This window comes from Epinephelus fuscoguttatus, linkage group LG19 (assembly GCF_011397635.1).
Source record: "Epinephelus fuscoguttatus linkage group LG19, E.fuscoguttatus.final_Chr_v1".
NCBI lineage: Eukaryota > Metazoa > Chordata > Actinopteri > Perciformes > Serranidae > Epinephelus > Epinephelus fuscoguttatus.
The window spans coordinates 22,129,920-22,152,338 of record NC_064770.1 but is presented as its reverse complement, the minus strand read 5'-3'; the positions used below and the strand labels follow the sequence as shown (position 1 = coordinate 22,152,338).

At 40.0% G+C, this 22,419-nt stretch overlaps 2 protein-coding genes across 5 annotated transcripts; both read right to left on the bottom strand.

Annotated features, from left to right (window-relative positions):
• Positions 1-539: 539 nt before the first annotated feature.
• LOC125879577 (uncharacterized) lies at positions 540-2,419 on the bottom strand. Its single transcript, XM_049561526.1, is given in 5 exon segments — positions 540-707; positions 824-967; positions 1,068-1,163; positions 1,254-1,310; positions 2,414-2,419. Coding segments are annotated over 5 exon segments (471 nt in total).
• Positions 2,420-4,512: 2,093 nt separating this feature from the next.
• Positions 4,513-22,186, bottom strand: LOC125880046 (transmembrane channel-like protein 6). Of its 4 annotated transcripts, XM_049562275.1 has the most exons (19): positions 21,953-22,186; positions 21,252-21,505; positions 21,020-21,169; positions 20,482-20,590; positions 20,310-20,397; positions 19,969-20,232; positions 17,982-18,190; positions 17,749-17,893; positions 16,714-16,857; positions 15,757-15,914; positions 9,859-9,949; positions 9,590-9,687; positions 9,398-9,493; positions 9,227-9,302; positions 9,009-9,142; positions 7,787-7,963; positions 7,457-7,535; positions 4,974-5,055; positions 4,513-4,865 (listed from the first exon to the last, which is right to left on the bottom strand). In XM_049562275.1, the coding sequence occupies exons 1-18, from the start codon at positions 22,003-22,005 to the stop codon at positions 4,975-4,977; spliced, it is 2,406 nt and encodes an 801-aa protein (XP_049418232.1). In that variant the 5' UTR covers positions 22,006-22,186; the 3' UTR covers positions 4,513-4,865; position 4,974. The 4 variants fall into 4 exon arrangements, with proteins under 4 accessions (XP_049418232.1, XP_049418233.1, XP_049418234.1 ...); XM_049562276.1 differs by lacking the exons at positions 4,513-4,865; positions 4,974-5,055; positions 7,457-7,535 and having other exon boundaries at positions 7,824-7,963; positions 9,227-9,312; XM_049562277.1 differs by lacking the exons at positions 4,513-4,865; positions 4,974-5,055; positions 7,457-7,535 and having other exon boundaries at positions 7,824-7,963; positions 9,009-9,137.
• Between the last annotated feature and the right edge of the window lie 233 nt (positions 22,187-22,419).

The following is a 22,419-nucleotide window of genomic DNA, read 5'->3' as shown; positions in this document are numbered from 1 at the left end:
ACATCACATTTGTAATACGTGAATACCTCATTTTGTAGTTGACATACACACCATATTTTAATATTTTTCATAAGCCTTGGCCTATAGGCTATTTTTAAGGTTTGTTAAATGTTATTTCCCCATCTTTAAAAAAAGGACACAAGACAAAGACAAGACAAAACTGAAGCTACCAAAACCATTTATTTATTTACACTTAAGAGCAATAATGTGGCAAGTATGAGTTAAGTGTTTTGCAAAGTGTTACATACTTTTATAAACTACAGATCATATTTCATTCACTAACACTGGCTGCAGTAAGAAAGTGAACATCTCATCTATATACTAACATCCCCATGTCTCTGACAGTCTTTGAATAAACCATAACATAGAATAAAACTTTATTATCCACCCAAAGTCGACAATAGTCACAAGACACAACAAGCATTTGAGAGCATTATTTACATCCTTATGTTTTTAGTCTTTGAGGTTAAAGAATATTATAGCTACTCCACATTAGTTTAAGTTCACAATCCCCAGATTGATTTACATATAGCTTACATTTATGATTTTAGATGTAGAGAAAAAGTTAGACAGTATTTTTTTAATTCATCATCTTGGTTTTTATCTAACCACTGAGCATCCTCCAGTATGTAGCCCAACCCGAGTGAACGCTGAGTTCGAGGCAAACTAGAGGCTGCAGCGACCTCCTCATCTGAATCCTCCTCTATCTGAAAGACAGAATTTTAAAATCACGTACTGCTAATCAACATTTCAACGTTTTACATCCAATATGAGAACAGCTCTAAACCAGCTCTGCTCCAACAGAGGGAGAGAAACAACTCACCTTTGGACTCACAACTCGTGTCACTTCCACAATGCCTCCAATGTAGTGAGGACCAGCCCATTCTGCCCTGTCTGCTTCATCTTTAGTAGCAAACCTCACATAGGCCACTGCCTTATCTTCCCCCGAGATGGGGCTTCTCTTAACCTGGCATCCAGTGCAACAGATAAATTAATTTGTAAAAATAAGTGACAAAATATCCTAGATCTTCATAACTTATTAAAAAAATAAAGCATTCAGTATTTACCTTACACGATGTGACGGTGCCCCATTCTTACTAAAGTAAGCTCGAATAACCGTCAATCACATACGAGTTCAGATCTCTTACAACCAACCCATGGTCCTGTTGCATGATAGAAAATCATGAGCTTCATGGTATTTTGTAGCTTTGATCAAAAAGATACAATTAAATGATGTTCCTTTAAATGTTTACCAGGTCATAATTTTCAGCAAAATCAGCTAAATATTTCTGTGGGAGACTGATGTACGTCTTCGTTTAGATGTCATCACTTCCATGTTATCTTAGTCTGTAGGGAAGATGAGTTGATATAGTTATTAACGCTGTGCAAATCTGTTTTTCTTTGCAAATGAAATAAAGAAAGCTCCGACTTACCAGAGGCCATCGATGAAAAGTTTAGCAGCTCGCTCCTCCAGGTGGATCAACTCAAAGTGCAGAGTAACCTGCTGTGGAGTGTGTTCTTATAGTGTACATGTAAGTAGCATTTTTCTTGTGACATATACTTTGACAAGACTGAGTGGTCAGTTAAAGAGTTACCAAACTGTTATGAATAGTAAACAGCTTTAATCCTTTCATTTCCCCCTTCTATCGAGATGTTACATGGACTTATTAGGATTTTTATAAATCACTTGTGCACAAAGCAATTTATCAGACATTGACATGATATGCAACAGGATCCCACGGTCTTACATAATGTCATGCTGAACATGTTTTTAGGACATCTGATCTGACCTGAAGCAAGTTGGATTTAGGTCAAGTTGATAGGCAGGTGTAGTATGTGGGTGTGTGCTCCCATTCTGCTAAGCTTAACTATGTGTAACATACGTGCTATGCATTAACATGTTTTTGCAGCCCATTGTTGACAGGAATCATCACAAAAAACGTGCAAAATCTGAAGAAAACACTGCAGTGAAAGTGGTGATTATGACACACAGAAAAACATGCAGTCTTTGGGCCAATCAAGAATAGCTATATAATATAAGATAGATTAAAGTCATGTTTCGCTTCATTCGCACGTAAGACTATAGTGTTATTTACAGGTGTGCTAGTCCCACTACTTTGGCCAAAGTTGAGATGTGAAACTGCTTTAAGACATTTGAGATATTTCAAATTCTGGCTACTGTACATGACTCATCACTACATATTGTACAGTTTCGTCAGATGGTCTTCACTTGCTATGCACAGGATGCAGCATTCATTCATTCATTCATTCATTTTCTATAACTTCTTAACCTGTTAGGGGTCGTGGGGGGGCTAGAGCCTATTCCAGCTGACACTGGGCGAGAGGTGAGGTACATCCTGGACAGATCACCGGACTATCACAGGGCCAATTTAGAGTCACCAATGAACCTAACCTGCATGTCTTTGGACTGATATATTTAATGTATGACGTCATTCTAGGCAGGTTACCCACATGCATGTGCTCTAAGTTTGTGTCTGTACAAAATACCTACAGTCTTTGATCCAATAATTGACAACACTCCAAGGTACCACCCAGGCATACTGAGTCTTGGAATGACCTGCTAGACTCAAAGTACACTCCATCTATCGCGCGCTATTTAAATGAAAGTTAACAGGAGTCTTCACTAAAACCTGTACAATATTCTTCTGAGAAATCCCATTGAGATTGAAAACCTCTTTGACAAGAGACCTCGCCGAGGTAGCAGCCAGTCAGAACACATTTAAAATGCAACAAATACAACATATTATACAAAAATCCACAATACAACAACAACTATTCAAACATAGCGGCCTCGCAAGAAAAACAAGCACACGTCTCTGTCACCGCATTCTTTATGATACACTTAAATTCATCAGCTGATATTAGTATTTCTAAATTTAGATCTTTAGACGATTGTTTCATGTCCAATGTGCAGGGTATGAGAATGCAGTTTTCCCCAGATAAAACCCGAGGTACATTAAAAGGCAACCACCTGGAGGAGCGTAGTTGGTAACTACCAGAGCTGACGCAGAGAAGGGAGCAGAGGTAGTTTGACCAATATTGCTTTCCTAGTCCACACCCATTGGTAGCTTTGTCACCTTCTACCTATGCCAATCCTCAATGCCTATGTGCAGTTTCACATAGATTGACCACGTCAGTGAGTAGAAAAATGTGGGACAGACAGAATGACTGACTGACAGAATGACACACTGACAGTTTCCGTGATTATTTACAGCATACCATACCATGACTTAGTCATAGCATAAATTAGAATAAAACCAGCCACAGGGGGAGCCACAGCGATCAGACGCATGTTTAGTCATTTTTAAGCATTTTTCTGTTGTTATAGCGCCATCCAGTTGCCAATTAGAGTTAAATTTGTCACCTTGAGGCGTCCTGTTCTACATATCTACCAAGTTTAGTAAAAATCGATATGGCAGTTAGGCCTAGATAAGAAATTAGCTCTCTAGCGCCCCCATTTTGTTTGATGGGGTCAATAATGGAGGGGTCCCCTCAGATTATGTGTGGTCATATGCCTACAAAGTTGCGTGGTGATGGGTGAAACCCTTGAGATGTTATACACCTTTATGTGATGAGCCATGCCCTCCGCAATATTCATTGCCTTATAGAAGCTCAGTTTAAGTAAGTTTTCCAACTTTTGCCAAGAGGGAACTTTAGATATTGGTCCCTAGATTATGTTCACTGAGTTTCATGCAGATCGGTCAAACTACCTAGGGAGAGATCGATTTTAAGTGTTTTTCAAAAAATTAAAAATGGCGGAAAATCTATATAACCGGAAGTTAAGGGTTCTTGAGGCAAATTTGTTCCTCATGAGGAGAGGCATCTCTGTGCAAAGTTGCATGTCTCTACGACATACGGGGCATGAAATATGCCCATTCAAAGTTTGCAATTCCAATCGGTTGCTATAGCGCCCCCCTTTGGCAAATTAATGTAAATATTGCTTCATTTGCATCCTCCCATGACCCTCTACCACTGTGCCAAATTTCACATGGATTGACCAAGTCAGTGAGGAGAAAAACGTGGAAGAGAGACATAGACACACCCATAGACAGAGTTTACGTCATGGGTAAGTGAGAATGCAGTGATGAGTAAGCGACTTTGTGTTTGTAATAAAACGTAGAGATGCAAGGTAGACTGAGTCAAGGCTACATATAATGGAGGAGGTTACATGGGTGTACGATATGTGACCGTAATCAGTGAAGCTCTTGCACCGTCTCCACTGTGGAGGAAGCATGTGTACGCATAACAGTATTGTCATGTCTTTGTGCTTTCTCGTCTGAATGTGTTGTACATTATCTTCTTTCTTCTTTTGATAAGTGGTGATCATGTTGTCCTCTATACTATGTGATGTATTGTTTTGCATTTTATTCTAGGCATGTAAACAACATGTACTTGACATGTAACTTTGCTACCTTCTTTGAAAAGGAAAAATTTATCTCAATGGATTTTTATCTGGTTAAATAATTCCAGTGGAACACTAGATGTGTTCAAACTAATTTATTTTCATACAGCATGTTCAAGATAATAACTCATAAACTTCACAGAATATGAAAAATAACTACACATAAAGAAATACACATCCTGACATACAACAGGAGCTCTATGTATAAATAAATGTTCACCGCTCCATTATGAAGCTAACAGCCAGCACATTAAGAGCTCACACATTATGGAATATGTTTGATGTCACACTTTACTGTTTCTGGTTTTGCTTGTTGTTTTCTTCTCATTGTGTTTTGTGGACAATTGTCCTGATTTCCTGATGGCGTTGAACCATCTATCACAGTGAAGATTCTCGTCGCTGATGAGATTATGTCTCCATTGCTCTGTTGTTCAGCCACAGACTGAGGGGAAACACATTATTATATGGAGGACAGCGTTCACACAAATGCCTTTTCAGATTGTAGGTGAATTCGTTAAGACAGAGATTAAGATGTATTGAGACTACTCACCTCATCTATGAGGGGAAACCAGACCACTTTGTTCGTAAATGGCTTGCAAACTGGCGATGAGGAACTTTTTGTCTTTACCCTCCTGTATACAACAACCAGAAAAAATTAATTAAGATCAATATCAACATACGGTGTCAACGATTTTTAGACATGCTGATAAATATTTAAACAACTATTTGATGGATTTCCATGAAATTTGGTAAAAACATTCACAGTATCCAGTCACTGTTTTGGTGATTTTGATATTTGTGTTTTTCCATGACATGACCATCTCCTGATTTTTCCTCTGGCGCCACCATAAGTCACCGTTTTCACATATCTATTGAAATATCTCAGTCTATAGGCCCGTTTCCACTAAAGAAGTTCCTGGTACTATTTGGGGGGCAGGAACTACTACAGGAACGTCCTCTCGCTCGGCCCTCTCAACCGCTGTGTCTCCACTGAGAGAGCGGAGTAGGAGGAAGGTTCCTGTAAAGTTACCAGGCTCTGTATGTGACGTAATCGTTGCGCGACCATTTTGACCGGGGTGACATAGGGGCGTAGGGATGCCATTAGCCGTTCGTGGTGTCTGGAATAACTCCTGTCACGGTCTGTGAAAAAATTTTTTTCCAGCGGATGTCTTAGTTACAACATGATTGAGCTAACTGGAGTAGTTTCATGTCGTATCCGACAACGGGAGGCTTTTAACAGATCACGTCCTGATGTTAGCTTTGCTGCTGTTGTTAGCTGTCCCTGTCAGCTGATGCTTTCTAGACATCGTGATTTCCCAAAACTGAATAAATACCACACATAGCAACACAAAACTGCTTTGCTAGCTCAATCATGTTGTAACTAAGATATCCGCTGGAAAAAATATTTTTTCACGGACCGTTTATTGAGTTATTACAGACACTGCTAACAGCTAAAGTTTAGCCCAGCTAATCTACGATAACCATGTTATTAATTACAAAACGTCACATCCCGCCTTGAGTATATCCAATCAGCACCAAGTAAACCCCAAGCCCCAGCCAAGAGTTTCCTGGGGCTATTCTGAATACCTACTCCGAGGCAGGGACTTGTTTAGCCCCTGTAAAAGTTCCGGAACTCTGTCGTTCGGGGGTGGTTCCTGTGGTGGAGACACGCCCCAACGGCCCCGGCCCCGTAAAATTACCCCGAATTTCCTGTGGTGGAAACGGGCCTTATATGGATTACCACTGACTTTGGTCAGAAATCAGTGACTCCCCCCTGTCCTCCTCTGTCCTCTCCTCATTATTCAGAGACATGGTGCCTCTCTTCATTTTTATGCTGATGACACACAGATGTACCTGCCCGTTAGATCCACAGACCCTGGAATGATGCGTTCACTCAGTGACTGCTTTACTGATGTTGAAACCTGGATGTCAAAAAATTCTCTTCAGCTATACTTGGTCATAACAGAAACTGTTGTCATCGGACCCCAGCATGTTACACAACAAATTCTGCCTTTGACTGGTCCCCTATTGGATTACATCAAACCTGTTGCAAGAAATCTTGGGAGTCTGGTTTGACAGCAATTTAAGTTTTGAGCAGCATATCACAAAGCTTGTGGAATCATGTTTCCATGTTCTTAGTAATATTTCAAAAGTACGATCATCTTAACTTTTAACACCGACACTGAGACAATTTTACATGCCTTCTTCTCTTCACAACTGCAACAGCCTCTTTGCTTGCTTGAATCAAAAATCTATGAATCGACTTCAGACTGTACAGAATTCAGCTGTCAGGCTTTTAACCAAAATCACGAGACATGATCACATCGCTCATGTTTTAGCCTCTTTACACAGGCTCCCAGTATGTTTTAGATTTTAGGATTTTACTGATTACTTTTAAGGCTCTTCATAGTCTTTCTCACAGCAATATCTCTGACTCTTAGTGTCATGCACACCAGGATGTACTTTGAGGCCCTTGAGCAGAGGTGTTTGTTCCAGAGGTCAAGCTGAAAATGAAAGCGGACAGAGCGACAGGGCCCCGAGGCTCTGGAGCGGTCTGCCCGAGGTAATCAGGTCGTCTGAGTCAGTGATCTCTTTTAAGTCCCTTCTTAAAAGATCCTTTTACCTGAGAGCATTTGCTGATTTTACTTGAGTTTTGACTTCATTTAACCTGTCTTTTATTTCCTCAGTTTTTATACACTGAAGTGTTTTATCCATTCTTTTAAAAAGGTGTTGTTTTCATGTCTTGTCTGTTTTAATTATTGACATGACTCTGTTTTGAAAAGCATTTTATGAATTAAGATTATTGCTAAAATACCTGCAGAACTAATCACATTTCCATCTGAGCTGTAAATTGTGTTTAACAGCAAAAAGCAAATGCTAGCATGCTAAAGATGGTAGACATTTCAAACATTACACCCCATACGCATCAGCATGTTAGCATCGTTATTATAAGCATGCTGACATTAGCATTTAGCGTAAGTGCATAGATCCACTAGTATATAGACTCTTCGCCTTGTTTAGAAAAATGCGTACATTTTCAACTTGCTTTTCTAACCGGCTGATGATTCTCCTTTGGCCATCAACAACTTGAGTCTGAAAATATATCACCATTCTGAAAAAAACAGAAAGCATAATGCATCAAATTTAAATTTACAGAGCAGTATTCAGGTACTGAATTTGTACTCACAAATGTTTCAAGAGAGCAAACAGCATTCCCACCACAAGACAGTCAAAAGTGACCCTATGGTGCATCTTAATGTTAAGTTCTCTCCTTGGAGAAATTTGTACTCTGCTAGCAGCACGAAATAGAAAATCATATTGATAGCAGTTATGAAATAATAACATCATAACGTCACCACTCACAGGAGGACTCCACTGGCGAGGAATAAGAACAGTGGGTTCTCCACCAGAGAGTTGTAGGCCCAGCTGAGCCATGACAGGATCGGGTGGGCGTTCTCCAGCTCCCGTGCCCACAGCTGTCCTGACTGAAACATTGTGGTGAGATTCCTGAAAGGGCCGCATCCTGACGAGGGTTTAATCCTGCGGGCATCATACAGATCAGATGGATTTTTGAAGATACAGTGCAGTTTGGAAGTGTTTGGAGAGTAACACCTTTTCAAATTCAAGCACATTGGATTTAAAGATTTCCAAAGACATTGATGTTAGCTGGGATAAATCTATATTTCTCATAATGTGAACAGATCAGTGACATCAGTGACCTTGTGAAGGCCTCCTCAGAGGTTAAATACCTGGGTTTCCACACCAGTTTGTCAGACTAGTTCCAGCCTAGTCAGACAAGCATGAACTGATGAAGCCTCTTGGATAAGAGGTGAAACGTCTTCTAAGACAAAACTAAGTCCAGTTGCGTTCGATTCAACTGCCTTGAGATAACTATGACCTGGATAAATGAGAATATCCACAGGCAAATAAGCATATTTCCAAAATGTCAAACTACTCCTTTAAAAATGGGTCTGAAATATACAGTTGCTTTTTAAAAGAGTAATTTCCTGTTAAAGCTTGGCGATATAGTTTCAAGCAAACATTATTCTAACATATGAATAGCTTCTTTGCATATGACATCATCGCCTACATCACTGTGTTGTCTAGATGGAGGGCAGGCAACTGGAGGCAAACACTGCCAATACTGGGAAAATGCCTGTGTTTTGCACTGTTTTTAAGTCATGAAAATAGTAAAGGGTAAAGGAGAGAAGTAAAAAACAAAGCAGCAGCAGATGTGGATCAAAACCTCCATCTTCAGTCTGGAGGAGCTCAGTCAACTAATTTGCAATATAAATGTTCACTTTAAAGGTAAGATTAGTGTCTGGTGAAACTTGTAGGACTCCCTGAAACTAAAACTGGATAGTGTACTCTTTAACGTCATGGTCATTGTCCTATTTTAACACACATGTACACGTACAGTGGTAATTTGCTTGGCGCACAATGACAGACTATTATTGTGTCCGAAACATGTTTTTAAAAAGCATTGCATGTCTAAGGTTGTGAAATTCTCGCGTGCCGTTCGGTGGGGAAACTGCTTGTTAGCATCATGGTAAATAAAACAGGGGATGTTGTTTGTCGTACTCACGTCCAAATTGTGTAAGTGACAGACACGGCAGCACCGAGAAACGAGGGGAAGCACAAAAGACAGATGAACAGTGTCGTCATCTGACTGGCCCTCCAAGGCTTTCTGGACGCCTGACAGTTGAGCATTAGGCTGCTCTGTGGGAGAAACCAGAGGAGGAATGTGAAGTTTGTCGTGCACCTCAGAGTATAAACACATTGTGTGACGCCTTCTGTACCGACCTTCTTCATGTAAAATAGCACAAACAGCTTTATGATCTGGACGGCAGGAAGTAGTGGAGCAAACAGCACCCCGAGCCTGGGAAGAACTGAACACCATTAATGTTTAATCCACTTTTTTTTGGTTGAATATGTGATTGATTTTAAGGATGTGATGTAATATTATGTCATTACCAAGTAAGGGTTTGTCCGTATATGAGTTCCAGCACATTACGAGCAATGTCAAACACTGGCATCCTGTTCCTTCTCAGCACTTTCTTGGAGAAGAGCCTATGAGGGAAGATGCTTAATTTAACTGAGTGATTTTATTAACAGCAAATAACAGAATCAAGTCACATGATTCGTGGTTATAAAACGCCAACTTGCCTCCACAGGAACTCTCCCAAAAAAGTGTAAAGCACAGTGAAGACAAAGTCCATCAGGAGCAGGCGATACAGCTCTTGCCCCACAAAGCTCTCCCAACACTGAGGACCACAGAAACATTAATGTACACATTAATTCAGTAGGGATCAATAGCAGCAAACACAAAATCAGGAGGCATGTCTGCGCATTTTAGGAATGATCAACATCACACAATTAAGTGTTGCTCCAAAACTATAGTCAAGAGAAGGTGTAAATGTAAGGATTCTTGTAACCTGCAGACCACGACTTTCTGGTTCCACAGCAATTCTCCCGAGCCAACGGAAACACAGCACTCCAACAATGCTGACCTTCAACAGCAGGTTCCTGAGGAAATAAGGAGGAGATTTTATATTTATGATAAAAAGTAATATTTTAAAGAAAAAGGGGAAAATTGATTAGAAATGCCACCAGAATGCCACACAGCTTCACAAGTCCCCCTCCACCCAAAAATGTAGTGGATGATGGCTCTCTTGGGTTTTTCAAACTAGAAGGTTGTTTTCATTCCAACTATTTTGGGAGCCAGTCATGCTTCATAATGAAAATGACATGAGTGTAATGTGGAAACTTGAAACCTCCTCCTGACAACAGACTTGAGAACAGACTTTTCAGTGAAGCCAGATACATCTTGTGTCCAGCAGTTCACTGTGGGAGTATTAGTAGATATAATTTAAATAATTTTCAATAAGGTAATTGAACTGATGACTGAAAAACACATATCAAAGATATATTGTGTATTTTTCATGAGTCTTAAAACGTGTCCAGCTGGTTCGTGGGTGTACTGCTAAATTCATGGAAACAACATTGGAGACGTCTTCTGGCAGTGAAATGACATCTGTGACAGTGTGTTGTGAGATAAACCTGCACATTATAGAGCGGCCGTTCTGACCATCCCTGGCACACCTGTGTTGTAGCATGTCGATATGCCACACCTGTCAGGTGGATGGATTATCTTGGAAAAGGAGAAGTGCTTACTAACTAACATGGATTCTAACAAATTTGTGACCAAAATTTAAGAGAGAAATGTATAAATGTTGATATCTTTAACTTAAACTGGTGAAAAAATGGGAGAAAAAACGAAAGTACGTTAGGACTGGTACAAAACCAGATTTTCACTACATGATTATCGTGACCAAAAGAGTTCATAATAAAGATGTTATCGTGCTATGTATAGAAAATCTGAAAAAATGAATAAGCTATCAATCAAATTCATCTTTAACTTTGTTTATTGTGCATTTTGTCTTTTTTGTTGGCAATGAATTAAACTAAAAATACGCCTGTAGGGAGGTGAAGAGAGTGTCTGTAACCATAACTGTACAAACACGTACAAAAAGAACTGTTACACTGAATGGATATAATGAAAAGGCAACCAGATGGCACTGGAAGAGGGAGACAACGCAAGAAATTATTTACGAGGCACTTGATTATTTACACAGTATTATCATATGTGTGTTATCAATATGATATCAATAATTTATTTTCAGGCAACACGGTTATTGTCAATAGTGGTATGTTGTGACATTAGACTGTATAAAATAATGGACGTAGCTGCTGTGATGTCGGCCATTGCTTTGTGGAGTCCCGTTTTGAAGCTTTGAGTTCAGAATTTCGGCCAATGCCATCTTAGTTTTTGGAGCCAGAAGTGACCATATTTGGACGAGAGGGTGGAGCTGTATTAGTGAGGGGTGACTCTGTGACTCTGGGGAGACTGTCAGTCACTCAAGCTGCCCGCTGTTAATCATGCATAACTTCAAACCTTAATAAAATTTAAACAGGTGAGTTAAATAAAAATTCACCACCTGTACAGTTGTCGTGAATGTTGAAATAAGCCACAGAGACCAAAACCTTTTTTTCTTACCAGGCTGTGAACATGTTTATTTCTGATGTAAAGATGGGCTTTTTAAACATGGCTGTCAATGGGGACTGACTGGCTGGAGGCTGGAGCCAACCTCAATGGGCCATTCAAGAGACTGCAGTTTTGGGCACTTGGTGCTGGCTTCGTTTTTCAACCTTTGAGGCTGCCACTTAATCACACCACTCACATCGTGCATTGTGCATCAAACCTAATTTTTCCACCTCAGAAACATAGCTAAGGTGCGACCATTTCTAAAAAATTGATTTACGCTTTTATTTCAAGCCGCCTCGACTACTAAAATGCACTTTTTACTGGCCTCCCGAAAAACCTTATCATCAGGCCAGTCTTAGCTGCTCTGAACTGGCTTCCTGTTACATTTAGAATTGATTTTAAGGTCCTCCTCCTTGTTTACAAAGCCCTACATGGGCTAGGATGGAGCTACATCGCTAACTCCCTTGTTAACTATTTGCCTCCAAGAACACTATGATCATCTGCTGCTGGTTTATTGGAGGTTCCCAGCAACAGCCAGAAGAAGATCGGGGATGCAGCCTTTGTCAATTACACCCCAAAGCTATGGAACACACTACAGTACCTATAGATATCAGGGAAGCTAGCTCGATAAATATTTTTAAAAGAAAGTTAAAAACATATCTGTTCACGTCAGCCTTTAACTAGCTCTGACTTTCCTGATACAGGTCAGAAACTTTCTTTTTCGACTTCGTTAGTGCAGTTTGGCGTACCGCAGGGACCTGTCTTGGGTCTATGGGGTGCCGTTTGTAAAGTGTCTCACGCTGAAAATAACATCAACATTTTGCCACATTTAGCTTCAAACAATGTTTAAAAAAGTACCTTTTACCACATTTACAGCAATATTTGTTAACTTAGAAATATATTAAATAGTTAAATCTAAATATTAAATCTAAATCTAAATCTTAATGTTAAATCTAAATGTTAAATGTTAAATCTAAATATTAAATATAAATCTAACTGCTAAATATAAATCTAAATCTAAATGTTAAATCTAAATCTAAATGTTAAATCTAAATATTAAATATAAATCTAAATATAAATGTTACATCTAAATATTAAATCTAAATCTAAATCTAAATGTTAAATCTAAATGCTAAATATAAATATAAATCTAAATGTTAAATCTAAATGCTAAATATGAATATAAATATAAATGTTAAATCTAAATATTAAATCTAAATATTAAATCTAAATCTAAATCTAAATGCTAAATATAAATCTAAATGTTAAATGTTAAATCTAAATATTCTGGGTGAAACTAAATATTTAGCTAATATGCAAATTTACACTGCCGGTCACCGGAAGTACCAAAATAAAAGCTCGAGATGGTCAGACTGTGTTTATAGAATCAAATAATGAATTAAAACCTTATCGGGGGAAATGGACACTTGAACATACATTAGCATGATAATAACTACCTAAAATAACAAGAAACATGTTTGGAGAAATTTTATTTGATGTGTACTTTGAGTTGTTAGTGTCCCTTCGGAGGGAATCACCTTGTTGTTTACAAATACTTCCGGGTAGAAAACCAGCGGAGTTTAGCTACATATATATATATATATGCATATCTCACATTTTTCACGTCACTATATCACCGTTTAGACTAATCTGGTGTTTGTGAAGTCTATAAACACAATGATTGAACAAACATTACTATCATGTTCTGAAATTAATAACATGGTTATCGTAGATTAGCGGGGTTAGCTGTTAGCCCCGTTAGCGGTGTCTGTAATGACTCATTAACTCTAAATGGTCCGTGAAAAAAAATATTTTTTTCCAGCGGATGTCTTAGTTACAACATGATTGAGCTAACTGGAGTAGTTTCATGTCGTATCCAACAACGGGAGGCTTTTAACAGATGATGTCCTGATAGCTTTGCTGCTGCTGCAGCCACTGATGCTTTCTAGACATCGTGATTTCCCAAAACTGAATAAATACCACACATCGCAATACAAAACTGCTTTGCTAGCTCAATCATGTTGTAACTAAGACATCCGCTGGAAAAAAATATTTTTTTCCACGGACCGTTTAAGAGTTAATGAGTCATTATAGACACTGCTAACAGGGCTAAGAGATAACGGTTGTTAGCTTAGCTTAGATTGTTAATCCCTCCGAAGGGACACTAACAACTCAAAGTACACGTCAAATAAAATTTCTCCAAACATGTTTCTTGTTATTTTAGGTAGTTATTATCACGCTAATGTATGTTCAAGTGTTCATTTCCCCCGATAAGTTGGTTTTAATATGTTATTTGATTCTATAAACACAGTCTGACCATCTCGAGCTTTTATTTTGGTACTTCCGGTGACCGGCAGTGTGAATTTGCATATTAGCTAAATATTTTGTTTCACCCAGAACATTTAGATTTAACATTTAACATTTAGATTTATATTTAGCATTTAGATTTAATATTTAGATTTAGATTTAGATTTAATATTTAGATTTAACATTTATATTTAGCATTTAGATTTAACATTTAGATTTATATTTAGCATTTAGATTTAACATTTAGATTTAATATTTAGATTTAACATTTATATTTATATTTAATATTTAGATTTAACATTTATATTTAGATTTAGATTTAGCATTTAGATTTAATATTTAGATTTAGATTTAATATTTAGATTTAACATTTAACATTTAGGTGCCACATTTAATATTTAGATTTAACTATTTAATATATTTCTAAGTTAACAAATATTGCTGTAAATGTGGTAAAAGGTGACGTTAAAAAATTTACAATACTTTTTTAAACATTGTTTGAAGCTAAATGTGGCAAAATGTTGTTGTTATTTTCAGCGTGAGACACTTTACAAACGGCACCCCTTATGGGTCCCTTACTTTTTTGTATATACTTACTGCCTCTTGGTGACATATTTCGTAGATTTGGCATTAACCACCATTGTTATGCCAATGACACGCAAATTTACATTCCACTTACACCCGACAATCAATCCCAACTTACAAATCTTGAATCCTGCTTATCTGCTGTTACTCACTGGATGTCACAAAAATTTTTACGACTGAATGCCAACAAAACCGAACTACTAATCATAGGCCTGAGCACCCAACTACCACTCCTCACTGACCTTAGTCTAAACATCGACAACTGTGTTGTCACCCCAAACTCAACAGTTAAAAACCTTGGTGTGACTCTTGATTCATCTCTGTCTTTCAATGCTCACACCAGGCAAATCACTCAGATAGCATTTTTCCATCTACGCAACATCTCAAAGATCCTTCCCCTGTTAAATACCTCAGATGCTGAAATCTTAGTTCACGCCTTTGTTTCATCTAGACTAGATTACTGCAATATCCTCCTCTCTGGCCTACCGCAGTGCAGCACAAACAAATTACAACTTGTTCAAAATGCAGCAGCCAGGATACTAACCAAAACCAGGAAATATGATCATATAACCCCAGCTTTAATCACTCTCCACTGGCTCCCGATCCAGTCCAGATCAGACTTCAAGCTGCTTTTACTCACCTACAAATCTCTACATGGCCTAGCACCCCCATACTTATCTGAACTAATCACTCCATACGTTCCAACACGTGCTCTCCACTCACAAAATGGTAACTACCTCACAGTCCCCAAAGTTCACAAAAAATCAGCAGGTGGTAGAGCATTTTCCCACCGTGCCCCACTTCTCTGGAACCGGCTCCCCCAATCAGTAAGGGATGCTGAATCCATTGATATTTTTAAATCGAAACTAAAAACCTATTTATTTTCCCAAGCATATGGCACAACTTGATAGCACTTTTTTATTTTATTTTAATTGTTTTTGCAAATAATTGTGCTTATTTGTAAATTGTATTTTTTTTTTTAATTTTTTTTTTATTTGTAATTTGTATTTTTCTAATGTATTTTTGTCTATGTGAACTGTAAAGTGTTTCGAGACCATGTTTATGGTGATTTTACACTTTAAATAAAGCTGAATTGAATTGAACTGAATTGAGTTCACACTGCTGCAACTTCTTTTAAAACTCTTAAAATTTTACTTGATTTTATGAATAGGTTAACAGCTCTAGGATTTTATGAATCTGTTCTGTTTTATGTTCATTATATCTATTTTCACGTGAAGCAGTCAGTGCTTATACTCCCCTAATTGTTATTAAACAAATTATTAACTAAATTATTATTATTAGTATTATAGTGAATTATGTTTGCCCTACGCTTTAACACGTCTAGATTTCCTATATACTGTATGCTTCTATGTGATGCCACAGTTCTTCTTCTCACCTGAAGATGGAGACATAGACACGAACACTGGGTGAGTCATGTTTCTCTATCCAGGCACACAGGTTGAAGAGGCCGGGGAGTAACAGGTTAATGCCAGACACCACTGCAGACAAGAGCAGCAGCTCAGTTTCTTTGAAAGGCTTCTGCTCAATGACAGCCTGTGAAGGGACGGACAAATGACAGTGAGTGAGGGCTGGAGCCTAACACCTCATGATCATAAATGCTATTACTTCCACACCTGCTTTTCCAAATGTTTGCTGTGGAAAAGCTCTATGAATATGATTCATTTGGACATGACAAAGACACGAGAGCTCCGATTCAGGTTATCAAGGCTTAATCAGAAAGCAAAATATCAGGTCTTAGAAAGTGAGTAAAAGAGTGGTGATCAAGCCATCACTGGCTGACACATCTGATTTAAAATAAGGAAGAAGCCTATCTTGCTCTCAACATCACTGACAATAGCACAAGGCTCTTGTGTGTTTAGTATCTTTGTGGGCAAAGTTTAACATGCATGTTTATTTGCACAACAGGAAATCATATGAAATATGCATGTTTGTGTCAGGGAAATACAACCTAGCATCTTAATTTGGTCCCCTCAGTATTTTTACCAGCTGATAAAAGTTGGCATGTCAGGTGGGGTTGTGGGATTTCTCCAAAGAGGGGAGAAGTTTGCGAAACACAATGTTAAACACACTCCTCCTCCAGTATCTCATTTAGGATCAGTTTTGTGATTCTCACACATTGCAGTTTTGTAAGACACCAAGAGACAAAAAAATGATGTGTTGAACTTCTACCAGGAAAGAAAAAGGAGAAGTAAATTAACTGGGGTGGGGAGGTGCTTCTTGATCAGAGCTATTTTTGTTGTAGTCTTGAGAAATGTCACACAGGCCCTATAGCTGCTCAGTGTGCATGAAATCTGTCATGTCTGGCTGCACAGCAGTAGGTGTTTCCTCTAACCTCTGACAGGTAGTGGACTCCTATGGCGCCCAGGAAGATGTTGGCCAGGCATATAGTCCACGCCACCAGGTGCACCATAAGGTGGCCGAGTCGCTGCATGCAGCTCTTTTTATCTTCTCCGCTGATCATCTCAGACAGCAGCTCCTGTTGGAAAAGTTTGTAAGGTCAAGCCAGAAGCATTAAATGATCTTCACAATGAGCTGGAGCTGCGATAAGCACTGCTATTGATTATATTTAGAGCAGGGGATTTAAAATGCTTTATACTGTTTCTCCTATTCTGCTTTATAAAATATAGAACTGAGAATTTCTAAAAATAAATTGACCACACAAGCAGAGTGTTTTTCATAGTGTTTGGAGCAGGCAGCCACCACAGCCAAGATGTTCACCACTGTGTGAGACAGTGAGGGCCAGAGCGAGCTTGATGTTATCAAAAGCAAGGCAAGAAGTATGGCGTGCAACTGAACACACACTACTACACAGAGCTGCCTCAACGCCTGTACGTCACAGCCTGCAAAACAGCTCTGCTCCAAGTGCCTTATAAGTGAACCAAATCCGGACATCTGCAATCAAATTAGTTTGAAATGTGAAAGACAAAAGTACCCAGAATTTGCAACTATACAAACTCTTTTCTGCGTAAGGAAACTGCATTCATCTTGGTTTCCATAGTGACAGTGAATAAACAAGGCTGCGCTGATGCTGTGAAAATTAAATTATATGTAACTTTTTTTCAACTCATTTTCAGTTCTTATTTATAAAATGCTAGAAATATGGAGATAACAAACATTAAATAATATGTTTAGGTAAAATTGTAACTCTGGAAGGTTGACTTCCTCCTTGGGCAGAGATGTTATGACAGTGGAACGGCTAACTTTTCGCACATGTGTGTGAAAAATGGCAAATATGTAGGATCCCTGTATGTTTTGATTGGTTCACACTGATGTTTCCATCTGAAATGTAGAATCATCATCTCGGCCTCTAAACTAAGTTTGTATCTACATTGAAAATGAGTTTTGCAAATTTAACATTGCTGCGTACTTTGAGCTGAGTGCTGATTTTTTCAGACTGCAGTCTCACAGATGTCTTCTTGCTGACTTTAAAGTCCCAGCAGCAGAAAACCTTTACAGCCAGATTCCCGTTGGACTTAAGGACTTGAAAACTTCTCCCGAAGGACTTGGACATGCTGCAGGAGAACGATATAACCATGAAATACACCTGATGAAGAGGAGTAAAATTAAATGAATGCATAAGTAGTTCACTTATTGTCCAACCTGTACACCAGGATAATGCAGATGAAGAAGGCAGTGATGGTGATGGTAAAGAAATAGGCTGCAGGTATGCTGTATGGCACTATGTGGGGCTTATCGGCATCACACACTGGCAGATCAGGTGAGTCAGTGGTGGAGTCAGCAGCTCGACACGTTTTGAGGACGGTGTTGGTGTAGTAGCCGTAAAACATCACACTCTGAGAGAAGTAGCCCTGTCAGAGACAAAGACTTGATTAGGGAACAAAGCCTCGAACACATCCCATTTCCGCCCAATAGTATTTAAACACACCTGATGCATTCTCTTTCCCTTCGACACATTTCTCACATCCCACCCATCCAATCCTATCTTGCTACTCTTACATCTTTTTCTCTGCTCCTTTCTGCATACAGGAACCAGTTGGGGCTCTATCCGAAGCCGAGCTCACGAAGAGACAACTCCCCCCACTCAGTCTCACTCCCGGGATCCCTCCTGTGTTCCTGCCTTTGACTCAACACGTTCATCACCATGCTCGCCAGCTACCCAGAAACCCAGCCTTCATCCCTCAACCCTCAGTCTTCCATCCCTTCATCCCTCAACCCTCATACCCTCATTCCTCACTCGACATCCCTTGATCCTTACCCTGTCATCCCTAACCTTTCATCCATCTGGCCCTTGACCCTCATCCCTTCATCCCTCAACGCTTCATCCCTCATCTATTCGACCCTCAACCCTTCATCCCACAAATACCAATGCTGTTCCCGCCTCACAGCCAAATGTGGCCAGCCAACCTTTTGGTAAAGGTGGCAGTCCGGAGTCATCAAAATCCAGGACTTGGGCATGGGTTTGGGTTTTGGTTTAGTACTTATTAATTCTTTCTATTCGTACATACACACTCCCACATACACATCCATGTTACTCCAGTAACTTTTACATTTATACTTGAGTTGTGGCATTAGCTCATCGGCAGCAGGATAGATCTATACGTTGCTGAATATGTTTACTCGAACTGTTCAAGTTGGGTTTTTTTGCAGAGCTGATTGCTGTTCCATTGTTATCTGTTGTGTTTGTAGTAAAGAAATGACTCCCATCAGGATAGAAATGTTTCATCACAGGATCAAGGTGATCACTCAGACAAAAACTTAATTGATTTTTAGCAGCCCCTCCCACTAAGGAGACAAGCGGAACCAAACCATGCCAGCAAAATACCCCCCACAGCATAACAGAGCTGACAGAGCCTCTCACTGTACAGGGGTCAAACATTCAAACCTGTTCCATTCTCTTGCTGTACTCCACCCATGTACTTGCCCGCTTCACCAATGTGGTGGATGACTCATTAAACCGTATCATTTCCCCCCCACATCACTGTTGACCAATTTCCTTGGTTTGGTTTTCACACCACTAAACTGTCATATGTGCATTATTTGTAGCGAGGGGTTTTTGCACGGCATGTCCTGCATTGTTATTCTCGGTCACCTGAGAATGTGATGCTCTTCTGTTTTTTCTTTCACTTCACACTAATATATGACAGTCATCAGATGTGTCCACCACAGTTTCCTACCCTATTTACTGCTGTGTTATCCATAGCTGTCACTTTAGTCACTGTTTCTGTTGAAACACTAGCAGCCAGCCTGCCATCAGTGCACCAACAATGAACACTCTTTCAAAGTCACAGATCTTTTTCTCTTGCTAGCTTGTCACGGCATTTTTACACATGCCACAGAGCCATGGATAGATGACTGAACAGGCCTACTGGGTACAGGTTACTTCAAAGAGACAAAAATAACCAAAAACCTCACAAAAAGAGAGGTGGTGGGGCCTTTAGCATACCTGTGCCCAGGGGCCCATTGTCTCATGATCCGCCCATGCACAGAGAATGATTGGATGTTAAGTGCTTAATTGTACCATGCAGTAAGCCTGTGTGGAAGCATCTGCATTCTTTACATTCCTCTACTTATTTACTCAGGTTTATCCTTAAATTTGTCACCAGTCTGTTTGTGTGATGTATCTTACCATGCCTGTGAGAAGCTCAAGGCCAGTGAAAGTGTTGAAATGAGAGTCATGATGAGGAGGAGGAGGGTTAACGGCTTGAGGGAAGACCAGGAACAGGCCGTTAATGACAAAGAGAAGGAGGTTAAAGAGCAGGAGGGTCCGGAGAAACAGGAAGTAGGAAAGCACCCCGGTTCCGAAACGTCCACTCAGTCTCTTCATGGGTGAATGCCACAGCTTGAGGGAAGCGAGGACGGGGAGGCAGCTGAACAGGCAGTGACGCCAACTCTGAGGGAAGAAAAACAAGAGTGATAAACACAAACAAAAATGGTTTATGTCTTATGTAGCCCACTGTTTGTACTCACCCTCGAAATGTATGCCTTAAGACGACTGTAGCATGGAATATTTCTGCTGATGAGCGAACTCTCGGCTACGTCACTGAAAGCAAGTCGCCTTATAAAAGACAGATGAGGGAGTTATCATCGTGCCAGTGGCAATAGTTTGCAGGCCATTCAGTGTTTTCAGTGCCACGTGTACCTGACTTCCATCTTGTCTGCCAGGCTGATCGGCATGGCTCGCAGCTTTCGCATTCCCTCACTCACTGAGAGGCCTCGGAGGCTGGACACCAACTGCTCCTTCTTGTTTTCTGTGAATCAAAAATTATTCATTGATTCATTTTCCATAATTGCTTATCCTGTTAGGGGTCACAGGGGGGTAGGACCTGGGACAGGTCACGAGACTGTCATAGAGTTGACACACAACCATTTACGCTCACATTACGGCTAATTTAGAGCCACCAATTAATCTAGCCTGCATGTCTTTGGATTGTGGGAGGAAGCCGGAGTACCCAAAGAAAACCCATGCTGATGCGTGGAGAACATGCAAACACCGCACAGAAGGGTTTCCCCACCTTGGGGTTCAAATCAGGAACCCTCTTGCAGTGGGGTGACAATGCTAACCACTGCACCACTGTGCTGCACTCAGCCAAATTATTGATGCATTCAGAGACGACTTGGCTGCAGCCAACACTGAAAAGCAGTAAGGCTTTAAGCAACAGTATTAGGTTTCTGTTCACCTTCAGTGTTGATTTCTTCCATCTCTGCCTGAACAAATTCATTATGGGTTGGTCTAGAGGAGTTAGAAGCATCCTGGGAGGAGGTCTGGTGTTGCTGTAGGCGAGATGAGTCTCTGGCACGCTTGGGAATTACTGCAGCAGAATGTATCCCTGTGTGGACAAGGAAAGGCCAACTTAATAGGTCAACTGAATGTTGTCAACAAACAGACAGTAGAGGAGGGTTTCATCTCACCAGCAGTGCGACTGGGCATGGAGGAGAGGACCTTTCGGGTAGCAGCCGACCAATGATGCCTCTGTAGAGAGTTTATTTGCTTTCTGTCTACGGTCTCATCTCTCATGGGGCCACTTGCAGTAAACACTGCATTTGTTCCTGTGCATTCCTTAAAAACGTCCATCTGTAGGGTTTCAGGACACCACTGGGTGCTGGCTGCTGGCTCTCCAACAAGCTGGAAGGAGTCCTGACGTGGTTGACTCTCTCCCACATACCTGGGGGAGAGTGATTACCATCAGAGGAAAAGATGACCCAAAGGCCTTGGTGAGAATACCCTCCTTACAGCAGCAAGGAAATTAGACTTGCCGCATCCTAAATACATCATTTTGCCAATCGTGATTCACCAAAGATTTGTGAAGTGTAAAACACTTTTCCCACCATGTGTCACTCAAAGCTTCCCAGTTCCAAGCCTAAAAAATAACGTTAAGTACATGCAAATGTGCTTCAAACACTGACAATGTTCTCTCTGAGCACTTGACAGGAGCTTCAACAAACATCAAGAAAGTAAAGTATGAACACAATCTGATGAAAGAAACTTAGCCCACCATCAATGGTGATTTAAAGCCCAACCGAGTAGAAAGACGCAGAGGAAGTGACGGTCAGGTACAACTAAACAATGAAAAGTAAATGAAATCTCAAATTAAGTCTTTAAGAGAACTTACTCAAAGTCAGAGTCAGAGTCCGATTCATGATGAATGCTGACACTGTAAGCCATGGTCTTCGATGATCTCTTTACTGCAAACACACAGCTCCCAGCGGCTCATGCGCCCTCAGTCAAACAGTGGACCACAGAGATGTGGGCTGTCTCTCACATTGTAGCAGTCTATTCTTGAATAATTTTCAAAACACATCAGACAGACTTCCTCTCGCTCTCACACTCTCTCCCTTGCAACACAGCTGTGCCTCATTTGCATTTGGGTGCAAAGTTATCTGTCTGCATCAGTGTGATCAGCACCAGTGCAATCAGTTAAGTGCCCCTGACATGTCCTGTACTGGAGCCCATAGAGACGTTGTAAATATTATATGATGAATAAATGAATATCTGATATTTCATACTGATCGGAAAAGTTTACTGCAGGTGTCAGTATGATCTGATGATGATCGTGTCTTGAAGCTGTTTGCAATTAGA

Bases quoted from the DNA above. Each gene is read 5' to 3' on its own strand.
- LOC125880046 (XM_049562275.1), bottom strand. From the start codon at position 22,005: ATGGCTTACAGTGTCAGCATTCATCATGAATCGGACTCTGACTCTGAC. The intron at 9,303-9,397 runs GTAATGACATAA...AGTTCTTCCCAG, and splicing joins TACGGACAAACCCTTACTTG to GCTCGGGGTGCTGTTTGCTC. The intron at 7,964-9,008 runs GTGAGTACGACA...TGATGCCCGCAG, and splicing joins GTCACTTACACAATTTGGAC to GATTAAACCCTCGTCAGGAT.